Source organism: Phaethon lepturus, unplaced genomic scaffold, assembly GCF_000687285.1.
Source record: "Phaethon lepturus isolate BGI_N335 unplaced genomic scaffold, ASM68728v1 scaffold7856, whole genome shotgun sequence".
In the NCBI taxonomy this organism is placed as follows: Eukaryota; Metazoa; Chordata; class Aves; order Phaethontiformes; family Phaethontidae; genus Phaethon; species Phaethon lepturus.
In genome coordinates this window covers 64,212-83,747 of record NW_010545497.1, presented here as the reverse complement: position 1 = coordinate 83,747, position 19,536 = coordinate 64,212, and the positions used below count along the sequence as shown (strand labels likewise).

The 19,536-nt window shown below is 40.3% G+C and overlaps 1 protein-coding gene across 1 annotated transcript in view; it reads left to right on the top strand.

Moving 5' to 3' along the window:
• Positions 1-19,536, top strand: part of FAT4 (FAT atypical cadherin 4) — a 72,599-nt gene that overhangs the window by 12,759 nt on the left and 40,304 nt on the right. The window contains exons 5-6 of the mRNA XM_010288961.1: positions 304-1,226; positions 1,976-2,150. Coding sequence (XP_010287263.1) covers positions 304-1,226; positions 1,976-2,150 — 1,098 coding nt within the window. The remainder of the gene's footprint in view (positions 1-303; positions 1,227-1,975; positions 2,151-19,536) is intronic.

Below are 19,536 nucleotides of genomic sequence, written 5' to 3'. Positions count from 1 at the left end.
CGCTCCTCCTGAAGGAAATGCAGAGATGAGCTCTGCTGGTCGTTCCCTCTGTGGCCGCTCCAGTTAACATCCTTCCCTCCACATCCCCCCCACCCCAATCAGAAAATAATTACTTCAAAGGCTTCTGCTCCACTGTGAAATTTGGATGAAATTAGCTGGGATTCAAATATGGTGATGAGGAGGCTGAACAGGCAGCACAATCATACAGTCCTCATTTCCATAGGAAACAAGGCTAGAAATGTTTATTTCTAGGTCAGTGGGATGAAGTCATGTTCTCTACCTTTCTTCTCCCCACGTCACCAGGCTCCAACTCACAGCTGTCCTTCAGCATCGCATCCGGGGACAGTGCAGGGCAGTTTGGCATTGACAACAGTGGGGTGCTGAGCATCAGGCAGCCTTTGGACCGGGAAAGCCAGTCTTTCTACAGCCTCGTCGTGCAAGTCCATGACATGGCCCCTCTCCTGGCCTCCAGGTACACAAGTACAGCCCAAGTTTCAATTATTCTGCTGGATGTGAACGACAGCCCTCCAAGCTTTATCTCCCCGAAGCTGACCTACGTCCCAGAAAACACGCCAATAGATACAATCGTGTTCAAAGCAAAGGCGACCGATCCCGACAGCGGTCCAAACAGCTACATCGAATACAGTCTGCTCCGGCCTCTGGGAAATAAATTCAGCATTGGCACTATTGATGGTGAAGTGAGGCTTACTGGGGAGCTTGACAGAGAAACCGTGTCCAACTACACCTTGACTGTGGTAGCCACAGACAAGGGTCAGCCATCCCTTTCTTCATCTACAGATGTGGTGGTTATAGTTCTGGACATTAATGACAATAACCCGCTTTTTGCCCAAAAGCTTTATAAAGTAGAGGTGGGGGAAAATACATTGACAGGGACAGATTTAATCCAGGTATTTGCTACGGATGGAGACGAAGGTACAAACGGGCAGGTCCGCTACGCTATTGTGAGCGGAGATGCCAATAATGAGTTTCGAATCGATTCTGTGACAGGGGTGATAACAGTTGCCAAGCCTTTGGACAGAGAGAAAAAGCCTTCCTACACATTGACTGTTCAGTCAGCCGACCGTGGGAGCAGCCCAAGGACCGATACCACGACAGTCAGTATTATGCTGAAGGATGTCAATGATTATATTCCCACATTTGAACTTTCTCCCTACTCTGTGAACGTCCCTGAGAATTTAGAGACACTCCCAAAAGTTATTCTTCAGGTGAGTACATTCAGCAAATAAATATGTTTCTCCCACAATTATTAGCATGTCTTATTGTATGATATTAATGTATAGTGTGTTTCCTCCAAAATTAAAAAAGTGCAAGACAATTGAAAAGTTTCCTCTTGGCTGTAATATAACATACAGTGGTGGTTGGCTTGTTTTCCTCTTTGTTTGGGTGGGGTTTGTTTGTTTTTGCTGATTCTTTTACCAGAAGTTTATGTTATGCTTTGGAGTTTTGTTTGTCTTTTCCCTACCTAACTTCCCACCTACACTGGGACTTTAAGAGTTTGCTCTATCTCACATCTCAATCTCAACTTTCATGCAACAAATCTCTCAATCTGATCAATGCCTACATGGGATGAGGCTCTGTGCCAGACACTGAAAGAGCACTAAATGGATTCAGGACATGCAGTGCTTGCTTTGGTGCGGAGCTCAGCCTACACTAGATCATCTGTGGTTTTCACTGAGCCCCAATACAGTCATTACTGTATTTGTGCTTGAGAAAAATAAGCAATCGACTATTTAGTATTTACAAACTATGCTTTTAAGTCCATCACCACTGTGTTAAGTGTTTTGTACAAAATTACAGTTAATTTATACTAGCCCTTAAAGCATTTGGATTAATTCAGTCTATTAATTTGGATTATTGTCATAAAGAATATTTCCTGTATCCCAATAAAATTTTACAGGTCCTGCACTCATCAGTTCGTGATATTTCTTCCCACATGTTTGCATTGGTTTTGTAGGTTGTAGCAAGGGACGATGATCAAGGCCTAAACAGCAAGCTTACTTATGTGCTGGTGGCTGGAAATGAAGAAGGAGCCTTCACTCTCTCTGCTACTGGAGAGCTGCGCTTGGTGCAGAGCCTGGACCGGGAGGCGAAGGAGCAGTATGTACTACTGATCACAGCCGCTGATGCAGGTAAAGCAAACGGGCAGTCTCTTCTGGTGAAATCTCGTTGTCACTCGAAAACATTGCATCCTGGATAGAAAAGAAGTATTTTCATCAGGGTCTGAAACTTTAGTGGATGGAGATTGGTACCCAAGCTTCAGTTTAGATTTGTGGGGAGAGCTGGGTTTACCTGATGTCGAAGAGAGTTCGGTTTCTGGAAATCAGGATTTTATACTTGAGTCTAGTTGTTTGATATTAGTAGGACTCACTACAGATTTAGGCAGATTGATTTTTGCCCTGCAGTGGTAAGTGGTCCTACCTAGGTCATAAGAGCCTCATGCATGGCTATACAAAACCCAATATAAATGGCAATAAAACCCAATATAATGTTGTCATCAGAAATGTGCAGACAGGTCAAATCAATGGCCAGTAAACAGCTATGGACTACTCAGTTAATCTTACCAAAATCTTACACCTGGAAAGTAATGACAATTTACATTTCAGTATTTCAATTTTCTGCTTTGTTCAGCATCCAGTCACATATTGCAAGTTCCTTCAGTAAAACATGGTGTGAATTCTTGTTATGACGATTAATTACACTTTCACTTGAGGTATCAGAGCACAAAGTTTTTTGGTTTTAGATTTTGGTATGAATTTTAGTAATGAAGACATCCTGCATCATATTCTGGACTGATCTCAGGTCCCCCACGGTCTGATGGATTTAATTTACTGCAAGACTTGTTCTTAATTTCTAATAACAAAAATAGAAGCAAACCCAACTTGTTGGCAAGTGGATATGATTTTGTTTTCTGCCATATTGTGTGCAGTATTTTGTGTCAGTGACAATATGTATGGCTTATATTTTCCTATTGCAGCAGTGCTCAGGTATTTCACAGTCTGAGCACAGCTGAAGCTGTGAAACACACTTTCAGGACTTGATGTATCATTTGTCTTTTACTTTGGCTAGAGATACTGTATGTTTTGTATTTTTTACATTGGCTTTCCATTACTCAATGGCTGCAAACTGCTCACTTGTGACTTGGACTTGCTTGGGCTTGAATGTCCTTATGTTCCTTCAGAAGCTGAGGCTGGATTTGTAAGGAAAAGCAGATCCTTAATGTCTGTTTACTCTCCCAGTCCAAGTTGGCAGGAGTCTGTTAGGAGTGTACAGAACTTATCAAAAAACAACCAAAGATTGAACTGATAAGGGGTGTCATGCAGCCAACAATTATCGTCCTTGGAAGAAGGAGAGGAGCGAGAAGTCAGTTGTACCCCACGCCTAGCACTATGTGTAAGCCAAGAGTTTGACAAGAGCACAATCTTTTCCTAGACTCTGGTTACTACAAAATACGAAATCCAGGAGGCTTACCCAACCATACCAAATGAAAATATTTATTTGGGTTGGGAGATCTCAGAGTTTCAGGTAATCCAGGGGAGGCCTTAATACATGAAGCGTGCATGGGCCCTTTGCCGTAAGTGGCTGACACGAAAAGCAGCATGTTTTATTAGTTCTTGTGTTTAAACATGTAGATATTATGCTGATTAAACAATGTTTGAAGCTGTTTTTTTTTAATTTGTTATCTCCTTGTGAAGCAAACTTAAAGTTATTCCCTCCTATCAGTGTTAAAAGGTACTAGCAAAAGTGTTCAGAGGCAGATGTTCAGTGGTAACTTTAAGGTAAATTTAACTGTTCTACTGTGTTTAAGTTTACAATCTGATACAGGAAGTTTCACCTCAACATGAGGAAAAACTTCTTTACCGTGAGGGTGACAGAGCACTGGAACAAGCTGCCCAGAGAGGTTGTGGAGTCTTCTTCTCTGGAGACCTTCAAAACCTGACTGGACACATTCCTGTGCAACCTGCTCTAGGTGATCCTTCCTTGGCAGGGGGGTTGGACTAGATGATCTTCAGAGGTCCCTTCCAACCGCTACCATTCTGCGATTCTGTGACTAATCCACAGTTAATATGATTTGGTATAGTTTTCAACCAGCATGGTGAATAATATTAGAAAACATCTTATGATTAGCCTGAAGACTCACTCTAAATTCATGCCATCAAAGAACACAGTTAAAATTATGTTAATCATGATTTATCTGAACTAAAACGTCACAGGACAGTGTCCAGCTTCAGTAGAAGTCAATGCCAGAACTTCCCTTTATTTCATGCAAGCAGGATGTGGACCAGAGTCATAATAGATACTTTAAGTACTTCACATGTATTACATACTTAACAGGGAAGCCCTAGAATTTCTTATGTTTGAATTAGTCATACTGAATTCAAGCAGTCTAGATGGTAAAGAACACTCTGGCACATAATTCATTGGAGACCTCTTAAAAAAACATGTTTGTCACAATGATGTAGAACAAATGGACCAAGTTACAGACTCTTGGATTTCTGTCGAGCTGCATCTCAAATTTTATATTACTATAAATTACATTATGATACACAGAATGCAATGTACTTCTGTAGACATGTGGCAACTGAGTTAGAAAAGTATTATGTGCCAGGAAGACTTTCTAAAAGAGTTGCAGCTTATCAGGAGAAGAATATATTTTTAAAAAATAAAATATTTTTTTTAAATATACAAAACATTACAAAAGCTACCAGTATGGGTATGTGATGGATATCTGGCTGGTAACACACTGACCTTTGCTAGTCAGTGCCTGCTTTATTAAATCAGGTAGTTCTGGCTGTACTAGCAGAAAGATGACAATGACACAATCTTGAAGTGGGTAAGTGTCGTGGTTTAGCCCCAGCTGGCAACTAAGCACCACGCAGCCGCTCGCTCACTCCCCCTCCCACAGTGGAGTGGGGGAGAGAATTAGGAAAAAAAACCTCGTGGGTTGAGATAAACACGGTTTAATAGGACAGAAAGAAAGAAGGGAACAACAATGATAATACCAACACAGGAGTGTACAAGAACAAGTGATGCCCAATACAGCAATTGCTCACCACCTGGCGATCGACAGCCCGTCCCTGAGCAGCGATTTCCGCCCCCGGCCAACTCCACGCATGACATCGTATGGTAGGGAATATCTCCTTGGCCAGTCTGGGTCAGCTGTCCCGGCTGTGTCCCCTCCCAGCTCCCTGTGCACCCCCAGCCTCCTTGCTAGCAGGCCAGCACGAGAAGCTGGACTGTCCTTGACTGCTCAGCAACAACCCAAAACATCAGCACATTATCAACAGTTTCTCATCCCAAATCCAAAACACAGTCTCACACTGGCTTCTGTGAAGAAAACCAGCTCTATCCTGGCTGAAACCAGGACAGTAAGAAAAGTGTTTTGAGTATTATATTCTTGAGCAGCTGCTAAACGTTTATAAAAGAAACTCTCACAGGCATGTGCAGCTCTTTGCCTAATGTAACTATTTTGTTAGAGTGTCTTAGTTTGTATTATTTTGATAATGCTTAGAAAGAAGGATTTTGTGGAGAGACAATTCAACCAGAAACACACACACAAAACAATTAGTGCTCCTCTGTAGGAAAGCAGTGCCTGCCAAAATGTTGAAGAAAGCAGACTTGCCTGAAATTATCCACATCCATATTATCTTTGAAAATAAATCAAGGGAAAGGTATCATACTTTGCACTTTGAGTTTGGCTTTCATTAGCTGTAATAAACAGTCTTTCGGATTGTCTTTAGCAGCCCAAGCAACAGTCTTGCCATATATGGTGTATCTTATTTAGGGTTTTGTTTTTTCCACAGATAAAAATCATAGTAGACATCCAGATACAGTTAACTGTGGAAATGTCTGGGTAGCACATCAAAAGCAAAATTCTGTCTGTCCAACCCACTTCCCATTTTTCTTAGGATCTACATCTCAATTTTTGTAGGCCACACTGACTGGTTAAAAACATTGAAGGGTGATATCCTGCTCCTATAGAAGCCTATGCCAACTCTTCCCTTTCTTTCAAGGAAACAGACACAATGCATTCTTAGAAGTATCCTTAGACATAAGAACTGATGGATTTTCAACTTGGTTTTGGCTGTCTTCCCAATCTCCCTATATATAATCAAGGATTTCTTGCTTTTCTTATGTTTATTATCATTTCTTCAGCTTGTGACTGTGGTTCTTATAGTGTTACCCTAGCCTGCGTACAGGGAAGTTGATGGAAGAAGAATGATTTTAAATTTTTCATTATTTTTTTCTAGAGGTGTCAGTCCAATGTACTGAAAACAATCTGTGGCCTCAGAAGGGGCAGCCACTTTGGTAATAGCTGTTATTTCATCCCCTGTACCTTATGGGATTTATAGCATGTATTGGCAGCACGTACACTGAGTCTATTTGTAGCAGGTGAAGGATTAGGACATCACAAAGCAGCAGCCCACATAGTGTTGAGCTGGCAGGGCTGCATGTGATGTGGTGCCCGCGCTGGCTCAGAAATCTCTGTGCTTCATCACGCCATGCAGGCGCGTTCTTTTGGAGCCCAGATCTCTGTCCTGGGCACATGAGTTGTTGAGTTATTAAAAGTTGAGCTTCTCATAATCATGCTGGGCAGGTCAGATGGGGACCGCTGGCAGGACCATAGGAACCAGTGATGGAAATTCGGGCAGTTGTTGGAAAACTGTTTTCCCAAGCAAGGGCTCCCCTCAGGCCCAGAGAAGTCAGTCATGATATATGTATCATCCTGGCTCTGGCCCAGCTATTCCTTGGCCTTGTCTGCTAATCCTCCACCCAGTCCTCAGGGTAGATCTTGGGTCGGCAGAGGGTCTTCCCTCGTCTCTGGGGGAGGGAAAAGACTGATAAAACATTTTTCTGGTGCTTGGCTCAGTGATTTGTGGCCATGCAGCCTGCTTCATGCCTGGTTTCCACAAGACAGTCTGCACAAAGGTTCTTGATTTCAACCTTGTTTTATCATCACTCTTGCTTCAGTTCTGCACTTCCAGCCTGCTCTAACTTCTGCTGTGTCTCAGGTACTAGACTGCCGCTGTAGGCAGTGGGGATTTACAAAGACACACAAAGCGTCCATCATTAGGAATATTCAGCATCTTCCAGAGCTGTACACCTGTGGCTTTCAGAAATTAAAAGTAATTCAACTCCAAATTTTACCCATCCCAATTTAGAATATCTCTTTCAGCACAAGCTGTAAGACCAGAGTGCATGAATTATAAATATAGGCAAAATGATGGACTGTGGAATAACGTGATAGTGTTTAGATTACAGATGCTCCCCCAAAACGTCTGCTAACATAAATGCCAAGAAACCTACATGCTACTATTCGAATGTGTCTTTATGGATCTGTTTCTACCACGTAAATCATTTGTTTTGCTTCGCTATACCCTTCTTCATGGCGAAATGGTTGGAAAAGAGACTTTCTAAATTTTTTTCACCCCATTTGGTGGGGATGCAGTGCTGGGTAAACATTCAGTTCTGGCACCATGACAAGAACTGGTGCAGCTGCTTTTATCATCCCTGTCTTTAACTCTTTGAGCAATTTTCTGGAGCAAATGTTAGTATTCCAACAGTCCTTCTCCTTTTATTTATTGGTTGCAGGGATGTCAAGTAGCACATCTGGAAACCTGCTAGCTGCTCAGGACTACTGTTTAAATAAACTTCAACCACCACCTCTTGATTTGGTTGGTCGGAATGGCACATTGCCACAATAAAACCAAAATCAAAATGTGATGTTTCTAATTAGAAGCTGTGTTCCTGTGTGGGTTTTTTTTTTTTTTTTTTTTTTTTAATATTCTATTTAGTGATTTGGATAAGTAGTTCTGAAAGAAATGAATCAGTGGACTGGTTACTATATTTAGTTAGCTGTTCTCTGTATACATCCCTGGCCTGTATGAAAAACAACCATATGTTTTTTCTTTAGAAAATGTTGGCCCCTGACTTATGCATTCTTTCCTTCAAGAATGAAGGAGGGCAACCAAGCAGAGAGGTTATATCCTCTTTAGGAATTCTCTTTTGAGATAGGATTGAAGGGAACCAAAAGCCTAAAATCAAATAAAATCTGAAAATGTAGTTGTATTGGTTTTTAACACATTTTAAGATACTTCCCAGTTTGGAGTGACAAGTGAAGGATGACTGTATTTTCTAGCAATGGTAAGAAAAAGTCTTGAGAGTTAACATTGTATGAGATTTATGTGCCTGGGCTTAGAGACATTTATACTCATCCTGTTTTCTTAGCATATGTCGTATTTCTACTTAACAGGCAGTCTACAGTGTGAAAAGATGTTGTCTTAAAAGAATGAGTTCTATTTTCAAACAAATTCATCTATTTATAAACCTTGGTGCTGTCAAAACAAACAAGCAACTCACAAATTTCAGTTAGAAATGTCCTGTTTTCCATGCTTTCTGTGCTATGTCTAAATATACACATCGCTTCAAGCTTCGATGAGTTAAATGAAGCTGACGTATGCTTACCTTGGTGCTTAGCAGTTTACGTAATGGTTGTTCTCCTCAGTGGTTTTGTTTCACGCCATAGCTGTTTCAAAATTAATACTGGTTTCTGTCCCAGCTCCATTTATTTCCTTGCCCTTATGGAAGTTCTTCCTCATGCCAATGCTGTCTACTTGAGTCTAATTTTACTGGTTTACTATTTTACTAGTTTTATTATTTTTTCTCTTTTAATACTGGTACTAAAACTATTGTTTTGTAGTTTTGCATGATTTTTTAATTTATTTCTAAAGCACACAGTGGGAGAACTGAAATGGTGACAGACTCATCAGTGAGTTCATAGTGTTCATTTTGTCTTACCATCATCTAAAATCAGGAGAGAAGAAAATTGAGAGTGGCTTTTTGTAGTTGTGGGAAGCTAATAGCAGGATCTTACCCTTTCACAGACCCTAGAAACTGTTAGCACTTCTTAATTATTCTCTAGAAGACAAAAGCTCAAAAAGCTATTTAGGAAGCGGGTTTATGGCAAAGTCAGTCCAATGTCCCCTAGAGAGTAATTGTCAAGGAAGAGAGCATATCCATGTCTATATGATGTGACACATTTACTCCCCCAACGAGATGAGGGCTTTAGCCCATCCCTTCAGAGGACTGCCCCGCAAGATTTGCAATCCAGCCCCAGAACACCATATGAGGGATTTAGGCTTCTATTTGAAGTTAAACCTTCATTATTAGATCACTATTTTCAAAATAGTTCAGCAAGAGCCTCTGGGCTAAATCCAAGCATATATGTTCTCTGGGGCACAGTGCAGGAGAGACATATAGTGAAGTTGGCCCAGGGCTCAGGCTGGCCAGAGGAAGCTGAAATATCTATGAAACAGTTAAAGTTAGTTTTTCACTCAGGTCAAGATCATGGACAGATCTTCATCTTTGAAACCAACTCAAACTGATGGTGGTTTTTATTTGGACAAGGCAGTCAGAGTTCGAAATACAGGTTAAAGACATTTATTCTCTATTGTTCACATGTACTGGTGGACTTTCAGAAAAGTCCTCAATTTAAGTGCATGCCTCTCCATTCAGACGTTTCTCATGTGTATAATTCCCTTTCTGCTCTCTGTTGGGATCGTGAAGAATCCAGCAAATAATTGATGGGCTTATTTAGGATGAGATAAACTGCTTCTAGCTGAGGTTTATTGGGTGAGCTGTTCTCCATTTCATTGCATTCAACAAAAGAAAAAGAAGGGAAATTATTTTAACTAATCTAAGAACTTCTAATTTGCTGTTATTAATGTATATGTAAAATTGACCAATTACTAAACTATAACCTTTAGAAGTATTATATTCTTTAGAAACAGGTCTTCAGAGATTTTGCATTGACAGAGGCACGAAGGTTCAGAAATTGGGGTGTTGGAAGAGATGATGGCATTGCAGCTATGGCAAAACTGACATGGGAGGGGGCCATCAAGCACAGTGTGTGCATGTTTGTGCTTTGCAATATAAAAACCTGCAGTCTATCTGCACAAATATATAGTAAAGTTATTCAGGTCTAAGTGGTGTTGAGGAGAACTACATAGGTTCTACCTCAGTATGGATGCAAATCCTGTATTTGTTTTGTTGGCTGGTTTGTTGTTGGTTTTTAATAGACAAGCAGAATCCTGATGAGGTTAATGTACTTCTCTGCTAGAGTCTAGGAAAGCATAAGATAAGATGTAGTAATGCAGCCAAAAGTTTTAATCTCTCTACAGACATTCTTGGAATTATAGTTGAAAATATCAAGTTTTATTAGGTATCTAAACCTTTGCCTCTTTGCATCCCTCATAAGTAAAAGAAATCCAGACTATTGGCAGAAACATCATTATTTATTAAAAATTTTTGGCTGGTTGTAAATGTTGGTGAGAATTGTTGCTGTCTTATGCCACCTAAAAAGACTGAGTGTAGGTGATGGTCCTTGTTACTCTTATCAAGTTACCTCATCATTAATGAAGTAAACAGGAATATCCAGTAATTCAGTGTTTCTCATCATCCAGAGTTTCTTACAGGAACCTTATAAAAATAACAAAGGAAAAAAAAACAAAAATAAAAGGCTACAAATACCAGCTTTGCCAGGGATGTGTGTGTTGTGAACTGTCAAAGCTGATTTCTGCTCCTTCTTAAAGGGTTAATCTAATAAAAAGCAAGTAGCATCGTCTTTAATGCAGGATTACAGATTTATCTGATTAAAGTTTGAAATATTGTCAGTCATTAATTATAAAAATATTGATCTATGGCAAGCCAAGATCGACTGTATTATGTACTGTATGGAAGACATAGTTCAAAGAAGTTCTTACCACTCTTTAAGTACCTTATCTGCTTGGTAAGGATATTTTTTTCTCCTTTATTTCCATCCACGCTGGGATGGAAATTTCCATCGCACAGTTGGGAAAAAGTCCTTTCTTGCTTTCGTTCAAATACTGTTGTTTTCTCAAGTTGTATGATTATATCTTGTGTTCATTTCTTGAATATCACCCCATGGTCACAAAAGACTCATGGGCACTTAACGTAATATATAGCAAATATGAATGGGATTCAGTCACTTTAGGAGCCTGCTTAAACTGGTGTGAAGTCATTAAACGAGCCAGTTACTGTCCTGATCCTCAGTCTCATCTCACATGCATGGTCTTAGTATCTACTTGCCTCTCAGCCCTATCACTGTTGCAGTGCAGCTCTATTGAATGTGTATTGGGCATTCAATAGGCACTGTTGCCAGTAAACAGTTTATTGTGAGCAGATACAGGGGGAATGATGAAAAAGTGAGAAATGAGCATATGAAATATGCCAGAGCAGTTCAATTTTCATTGAGGTTTGCCATGGTACAGGAAAACATTGTGTTGTATTGATCCAAATGAATGATAACGACTGTCAGTCTTTAAGCTGTCTTCACTGTTGTTCTGGGGGGTTTTTTGCCTTTTTTTTTTTCTTTACTATCATTCCTTAACTACTTGGTAGTAGTTTAGGGGGGAAAAAGCAGGTATATCTCTTTGAAAAAAGGTTTCAGGTAGATGTATTTAAACTGGAAAACAAGCTAGAATATAATGCTTAATACGTAAGATTTAGTAGACAATCGAAAATTTCAAGGAAGAAAGAATTGCCAGTTTGTAAATTTTCAGGCTGTTACACTTCTTTTCATTCATCCATCTTGCTATGATTAGTTTGGAAGTTTAAAATTATTGTCCTGCTTACATCACTTTTATATGAAATTTTACTTCAAATGTGCTAATGAGTTTGCTGAATGTAATCTGGTTTGCAGAAGAGTAAGATAATGATAAGTAGTCATTATGCTATGCAATTTCTCAGGCTTTGAGAAATATTAAGATTTTTTCCAGTCTTGGTTATCTTAAACCATTTTAAAAATTAAATATTACACCTTATAAATTGAAAGTCTGCTAGCTCATTCTTCAAATACAAAACTACAATTTCAGGAAGCCTGAAGTGCAAGGATAAAACAAGTAAAACATGCCCATATGGCCTGAACACTTATCCTGCTGGTTAATCTTCACTATTTATACAGGGTGTTTTTAAAGCATAATTCAAAATCATGCATTACAGGAATTTCGCTGTGGGATATTCAGGAGTCACAAGCAGTCAAAAATTGCCTTAGTCAGCAGTCCCTGCAGGAGTCAGCTTCTCTATTTTTTCTGTTTATAGCAATAACTTACAACAAGGAGAGGTAATTTGGTGGTTTGGGGAATTTTTTTAAAATGTCTCTGCCTTTGTTTTAAGTTCCACTTTCTTCAAATCTCACCTTGGTCACCAGAGGCCTTGGCAGTGCACATGGTCATGCCTACCCTCCCCGAACTGCCGATGGTGCGGGCACGGGGAGGTGCGTGCACCCTTACGACCAGTCATTTGCCAGGTTTTCTGAAGAGTGTTCTATTCAGCTGCGAAAAATTTTCCTTAAAGATTCATTTTCTGAAACGTATTTGGAAGAAGGCCACTTCTTGCTCTGAGATTAAGTGCGGTTCTGGCTGAGAAACCTGCGATACCTGTGTCTTTTCTGAGCACCGTCTCCAGTGACCTATAGCTTCGGTGTTAATAGATTACAAGTGTATGTCAGGGGGCTTACGGCACTTGGGATTAGTGCTTGTGCCTTTCGTGGAAGCAGAATGAAACCTGACAGCCACAAGTCGCTAACTGGCATCTGCTTATGTCAGCAACCCCGCATCCAGCTTACGCTGTGGGCGGTGGAGCAAGGACTCTTTCAGCCTCTCCTTCATAGGGTTTTTTAAAATTTGCTAAACAAAAGCAAGCGATGGGGAAAATTGCTAAACTGGAGGAATATATTATCTATCATTGTTCAGATGTGTAAGTGATAAGTTTATGATAATGTGCATGTGTAGTGTAGAAAGAGATTGTTACATGGAACAGCTTGAAGTTATGCTAAATGTATACTGTACTTTTGCTTTATTGCATGTGTTCTCAGTCTGTGTTTGTGTTCCAGTAGGTCCAGCTCTGTAATAGTGCCACAGCTTTCTTTTTTCTTCTCTGAATAAACAGCTTCAGGTAACTTGTTCTGAGAACAGGGATAGGGAAATGTGTGTATACACCAGAGGACTTAAAACTGTCTCTGTGTGTGCATGCAGGTCGCATCGTTTCAACAGCATATTAAATGTGTTGCAATGTAACATTGCCTCTGTTGTGAAACTGCAAAGCTTAGTGAATTCATAGAATCCAGTCAGTCAGGAATTTTGATAGGAAACTATTGAAATTTAAAAATCATGTGGATAAAAACAAATGAGAGATCCCATCTTGCATCACGATTTGGGACGAGGATTTCTTTTGCACTGTCAAAACATACGTTTGTGCACTTGCATCAACCTAAGCATGGCTCAACATGTCATTGCTTGAACAAGGTTGGACTCTTGTCTAGTGAGTGTCTTTTTACTTCTGATGGCTTATGTTCCCCAATTTAGGTCTGTTTGCTCCCAGCTGCTTCAGGCTGGTAGATGAAGGAGGATATTGAGTTTTCTAATATCAAATACAGTACAGAAAAATCTTCTTTTTCTTGTCAGGTAATCCTTTCACAAGTGCAGATCTATCCCAACAGTTCCTTTGTTTTTTAAAGTACAAGTTCTGTTAAATCAGCTTTGGGAACAACTACTACTTTGTACCTAACTGTGAGAAGAACTGAGATTTGACACACTTAGAAATTTGGAAAATCTGCGTTCCTGTATGGCTCATTCACCAGTCACCCACTGAACTGAATGAGAGTAGGGCTAGATTCTAAGCTTTTTATTATGTTTGTTTATTAACAACTTATTTCAGCTTTTGTCTCAAAATATATTAGGTTCACCAGTTTTTTAAGACTTAGTATGGAAGCTTGTAGTGAAAAATTGAGTAAGAGGAAAGCAAAACACAGTCAACATATCCAGCCAGGGTGAATATTTCTGGTGCAATCTTGTAAAAAGAACTGCTTATTTTTCTCATTTCGCATATGCATATCCACTTTCTTTTGTATTCCCAGTAAATAAGTTAATTTAAGGCCATCCACATTTCAAACTGAGCTTCATGTGCACTAGAAATCCAATGTGTAATGCAAGATAGTTGTATTTTAACTTACTCTAGCTCCTTACTTATTTTTAAAACTCATCAGTTGTGTGAGGCCAGCACACTCTGTCTGCATTTAAATGCATTTAGAAAGATTGGCTGCTTTATTGTGAGAAAGGCCTTGTTTACTTGAGTGAGAAAGTTAATGCTGTGTAATAACACATACAACTTCTAGTCCTGGGACTCATTCACTGAGTGTTTGACTGGAGAAGTGAAATCCGCTTTGTTGCAAAGCAACACATTTCAGTGAAGCAAAAATTCCATTTCTGTTAAATCGCTCTCCAATTTTCAGGATAATGATGTGTTTAATTTACCACAAAACATGGTAAACTGCCTGCAGTATGAGTTTCGATTAGTCATTTAGATTCATTTTATTTAAGTTTAATCCCTTTTTTCCATTTCAGTGAAATGTATCCGTTTTTTTTTTGCTTAGTTTATTGTTAGTTTTCTAGCACTTAATTTTGATATTTTAATGTTGGCAAAAACTTTGAGTTCCTGGTTTCTGAAAGAAATGATAGTTTTACTATCTGCTGTGCTAACCATGGCACAGACAGGGCCCAGAAGCCATTAAAGCTTCAAACAATATGAGGATAACGTGCTGAACACATTCTCCTATTTCTAATTTGTACTGTGAGCCATACAGTACCACACAGCCGAGATAATTTCCAATAGCATCATCTTTTCCTGAGTTTTCTTGAAGAATGTAAATGGCTTTGCAAATTTCCTTCAATTGTTTTCTTTTACTGCTCCAGTCACTAAGTACTCTGATCATTCCTTACTTGTGCTGGTGTCCAGCTATGGTGTAGAGAGCTGAACATACGCTGGAGAGATGGTGCCATGTGTTTGGGGATTACAGGGAGCTAGGAGGGTTTCCCTTCCTCATTCCCCAGGACAAGGGTAGCTGAAGACAGCAGGTGACACTCCTTCTTCTGAGGGTGCATGAGTAGGCCAAGGTGAAAGTGAAAGCAGTCTTTAGGTCCATCCCTTTTGGATGACATCGTGGCTTGTAAGCATTAGCACAAATTAGGGGGATGAGTGACTTACGATGAGTTTACCCAGAAATGCATGTTGTCCTCTCTTCGCTGGTTGTCCTACATTTGAGAAGTAGAAATTGTCACACTAAATGATATTTCTCCCCACTGTCACCTTCCTCAATTTAGTTCCCTTTCTTCTGCTTGCATTGGTGCACATAGCCAATATTTTTCATCCCCCTTCTCCTGGATGGTGTGAGCAAAAGGTCGAGAGGCCTCACTATAATTTACAAGCTGACGCATTTCCAATACCATCATTTTTGTGGCAATCAGCCGCAAACAAGCATTGGTGAATGGGGCGGAAGACCAGCTTGTAGGACTTTGCCAGTCCCACCTTGCTGGGAGAAAAGAGGTCCTGTCCCCATGCTGCCACCTGCCAGCCCCACGGTCCCCCATGGCTGTTTCTTCATGTCACCTCCTTAAATGTCCCATGTGGAGAGGGGAGCCGCTGGGCAAGCCCAAGGTGGCCTCTTGTAACCTCCCTCTGTAACTCATCTTCCACTGCCGGCCTCCTAAGAGCAGGCTCCCAAGGTCTGCTCCTTCTCTTCGTCCCCAGACACATTTTTACTTGCTGATGTAAGCAAAAAGCTTAAATTTTTGGAAGAACATCCGTGGGAAGCAATTTTCTTCCTGAACTCAGTGTTACTATTTTGATGCTATCCCAGGTTAATCTTTATTTCAACAATGATGTGTAGACATTTGTGGGACTGTCTGCTTAATGTATATGTACAGCTGTCACCTAGAAAATAAACTGCTCAATTCATAAAAACAGACCACAGCATATAGAGATGGGAAGTTCAAAATAATAATAATAATATGTCATCATCTTTTAAATTTTAAAGATTTTATATTTACTGAACAGTCAATCTGATCTCTCCCATTTAGTTCACATCGCTAACTTTATGCTCTCTGGTTAATAATCATTTGATGGCTCTTTCATTCCTCTGCCTTTCCAGAAAACATTTTTTTTCAACATGGAAATTCTAAGCCTCTGTGAGACATGGTATTTTGGGATTTGAAAAAACCTAGTAGTAGTATAGCACTAGAGAAATACTCTAAATAAGAGGTGGCTGACAAAGAAATAGTTGCTGCTTCTGCTAAAAGTTAGTTCATATTATGAAAAATTAAATTTTAGTGGATGTTCACTAAGGGAAAAGTGTATGTTTCTTTGTGGCTCTAGCCCTTAGGGCTGTTTGTAGGAATATGCAGAGGCTTGTGTGGCTATGTACAGCAATTTTATGTAGATTGTAACATGTCTGGTTTATTAAAAACAGTTTGAGGGCATCTTGAATGTTTGACTAATATTGCAGAGCTTACACAAAATTTACTAGACTTACTTATGCAAAAATGTTAAGTGCAGTTTGAAGAAAGAAGGGATGATGCTCTAGCATAATAAGAACAACTGACTTGGGGAAGATTTGCTATCGAAGCAGAACTAAGAAATCTGGGAACTCAGCCTGACCATGGAAACTACTTCTCTCACCACAAATATGACATGTACATTTTATGAAACCTATTTATTACCAGGGGCCAAATTCTGTGGTCCTTATGCAAGCACAACTTTCACTGAAAGTTCACTGAGGATGGTAGAATTTGGCCCCGAGCTATTTCTTTTCCATAGAAAATTACTTCATTTGTAATTTCCTCTTCTTATATTTCTCAGTAACTGCAGAAATGTGAGCTAGTCATTTAATTTCAAGTGAATAAGAAGCTTTGAGGACTCTGTGAAACTGCAACTTTATCTTTCAGTGTAATAGAATAAAGGAGTAAATTTGTGGACGTGATGTTTTACTTAGAGGAAAAAAACATATTTGGATAACTACATAGACAGGAAACCAATGTAGGTGCGTGAGTTTTTCCATCTAAGTAAAATGAGAGAGATTTGGGGTTTTGAACTGAAGAGCAGTGACTTGGGATGTTACAAACAGCTGAATTAATATTGGATTTCTGGGATGTTTCTGTGAGCACAACGCAGCCACGAGCTAGCGCTGATTGAGATCTGGGTTACTTACATTACCCTAGCTAATTTTATTAGTTTGGTTACTAATACCATATAATATACCAATACTAATACCTTGGCTGGTATAGTCACTTCTCCGAGGCTAATATCAGTATGTCCGTACTGTGCTGTACAGTGCCTTGTAGACGCATCCAGTGGGGAAGTGGAGTCGGAGAATAACGGCATGGAATATGTAGGGGGCTCAGGCAAGGGCGGGGATTTGACCCTTGGGGCGTTTGTTTGGTACCCTGCAAATTTGGATTCCTCAGAGAGGGGGCCGGGACTGGTTGGAGTCAAATGGCTGAATCAAAAGCTGCTCCTATCAGCTAGCTACTGAGCAGAATAGCCATAGCCCGTAAGCAGCCGTTACCTATGGCATCCCTTTTGGCCATTTCCATTATGTGACCAAAGATTTAATAGCCATGCAGGAGAAATAACAAACCCATTGTAGCAGTTTGCTGTTAGCGTATGCCCACGCGGTGCTTTGCCAGCAGACTTCAACATGTTCTTCCCATTCTTCTCTCTTTGCCAGTCTTGCGAGCCTGAGCTCGATGCTCCCAGTCGGGGTAGGGCCAGCCTGCAGAGCTGCACTGGAGCTAGTCCCATTGCCTCAGCATTGGATTACCTCTAAAGGCACAGTTTGGAGGAGCTGCTGCTGCAGTTCATTTTCATGAATAAACCAACAGCATAAATTTTCCTGCGTTGGCTCTTTGTGTTAGCAAATACATTTAAAACCGTCAGTTTCAGGTTTTAGCTGTGAGTTAGCTTTCTTTTCCAGAGTGAATTGCATTACTGATGCTCTTTGAATGTGACTTACCCAAGATTAATTTCTGAATTATATATAAATTGCTTAATCACCTGTGAAACTTAACAACTTTCAACTTTTCATTTCATTAGCTGTGAGACGAATGTCGATTAAATGTGTTTGGAAGGCCAGAGCTTGATGACACATGCAGCAAACACTGCTGAGGACTCTGTTTCATTTAATGCAGTAATAATAAACACTCCGTGGGCAATATTTCAGCAATCAAGAACGCTTTTGCAGTCTTTTCTATCTATAAGTGTTTGGCTAAATGACAAAATTGGGGGCGGGGGGGCGTGGGGTAAAAAATGAGTCAGACTTATTGCCTTAGTGTAACCTTCCTGGCTGAAAATATATTAATTGGCAAAATGAATGACCTCAGACCAGAGCAGAGAAAGGCCTCCATTGTGCACGGCTGTGGCGTGAAACCTATACTCTTTGGCTTGCACATTCTTTCCTCGGCGTCGTGATCCGTCCCGTCCGATCAGCAGGCTTCAAAGTCAGCCTTGCAAGATTTATAGCGCCTTTCAATTGGAAGCTCTTTCATTTTGTGCATTAAGCCAAATTACTTTGAAGTATTTTGCGGTGAAAAGCCTCCTCCCTGTGCAGAAGCTGCTCCCAGCTTCTTCCCGCGATGCAGCATGGTGATACTTCAGCCTGCAAGGGTTAACATGTGAGAAAATGAGTCATTATTTCTTCTTTTATACAAGAGCTCAATGCCTGGAGTGCTTGCCAGGATCACATGAGACCCAAGAATAGAGCCTACCTCCTTCCCAGCCCTAAGGTTGAGGTCCAGCAATAACCTTGGGTAGCAGCAACCCAATCATCTGCTGGGATGGAAGGACTAAGGCAGTCACCCAGGAGCTGCCTGGGTTTGATCAGATGACAGCTCCATGTAATATGCTTGCCTTGTGGCAAGGACTTGAACCAGTCTCTGGCCCAAAGCATTTCTAGATCATTGCTTTTTTTTCCAGTCCAGCAAACAATTGTTGTTTCTAGTTGAGATTGAAGGGGAAAGCAATGCAATCTTGGGTAAAACAAGCATGGTTGTCATCTGTCTTTTGAGTAAAAGGGGCCATAATTCATGTGTTTTATGCTCCATTATTACTCTCTCCTTCTCCTTTTTGTTATATATTCAAAGAAAGGAACAATCCCATTTTTTTCAGGGACCCTCAGTGAAGAATTTGGTTAGCAGAAGGCGTCTTGCTGATTCCTGGCTGAAAATAAGTATAACAGACTGGCAAACCTAACATGAACTTGTAAAACTCTTCATTGTCTTTTTTTTGGATTTGACAAAGCAAAAGCATTAAGAGAATAAATACTGAGATATTGCACATGAATAAACATGGTATTTCTCACTTGTTTCTGCTCATGAGAGTCAAGTATTAGAATAACAAGGAGGATGAAAGCCCTAGGTTAAATAAGTTCAGTCCAATTTCCCGTAAACCAATATCTCATCCAAGCGAGCGTTATTTGCTGCTATAGATGGTAGATGGTTGCTTCTACAGAGGAATCGAGTCTGAATGGGGCTGGAGACTGTGCAACCTTCTCACCCACTCAGAGGTCTCCCCAGGTCAGGGGTGCAAACGGCAGTGGAAAAGCTGTGCGGAAAGCTGGGGTTTGCCACTGTTTCCACTCTATTTGTTCTGCGGATAAATAAATTGAGG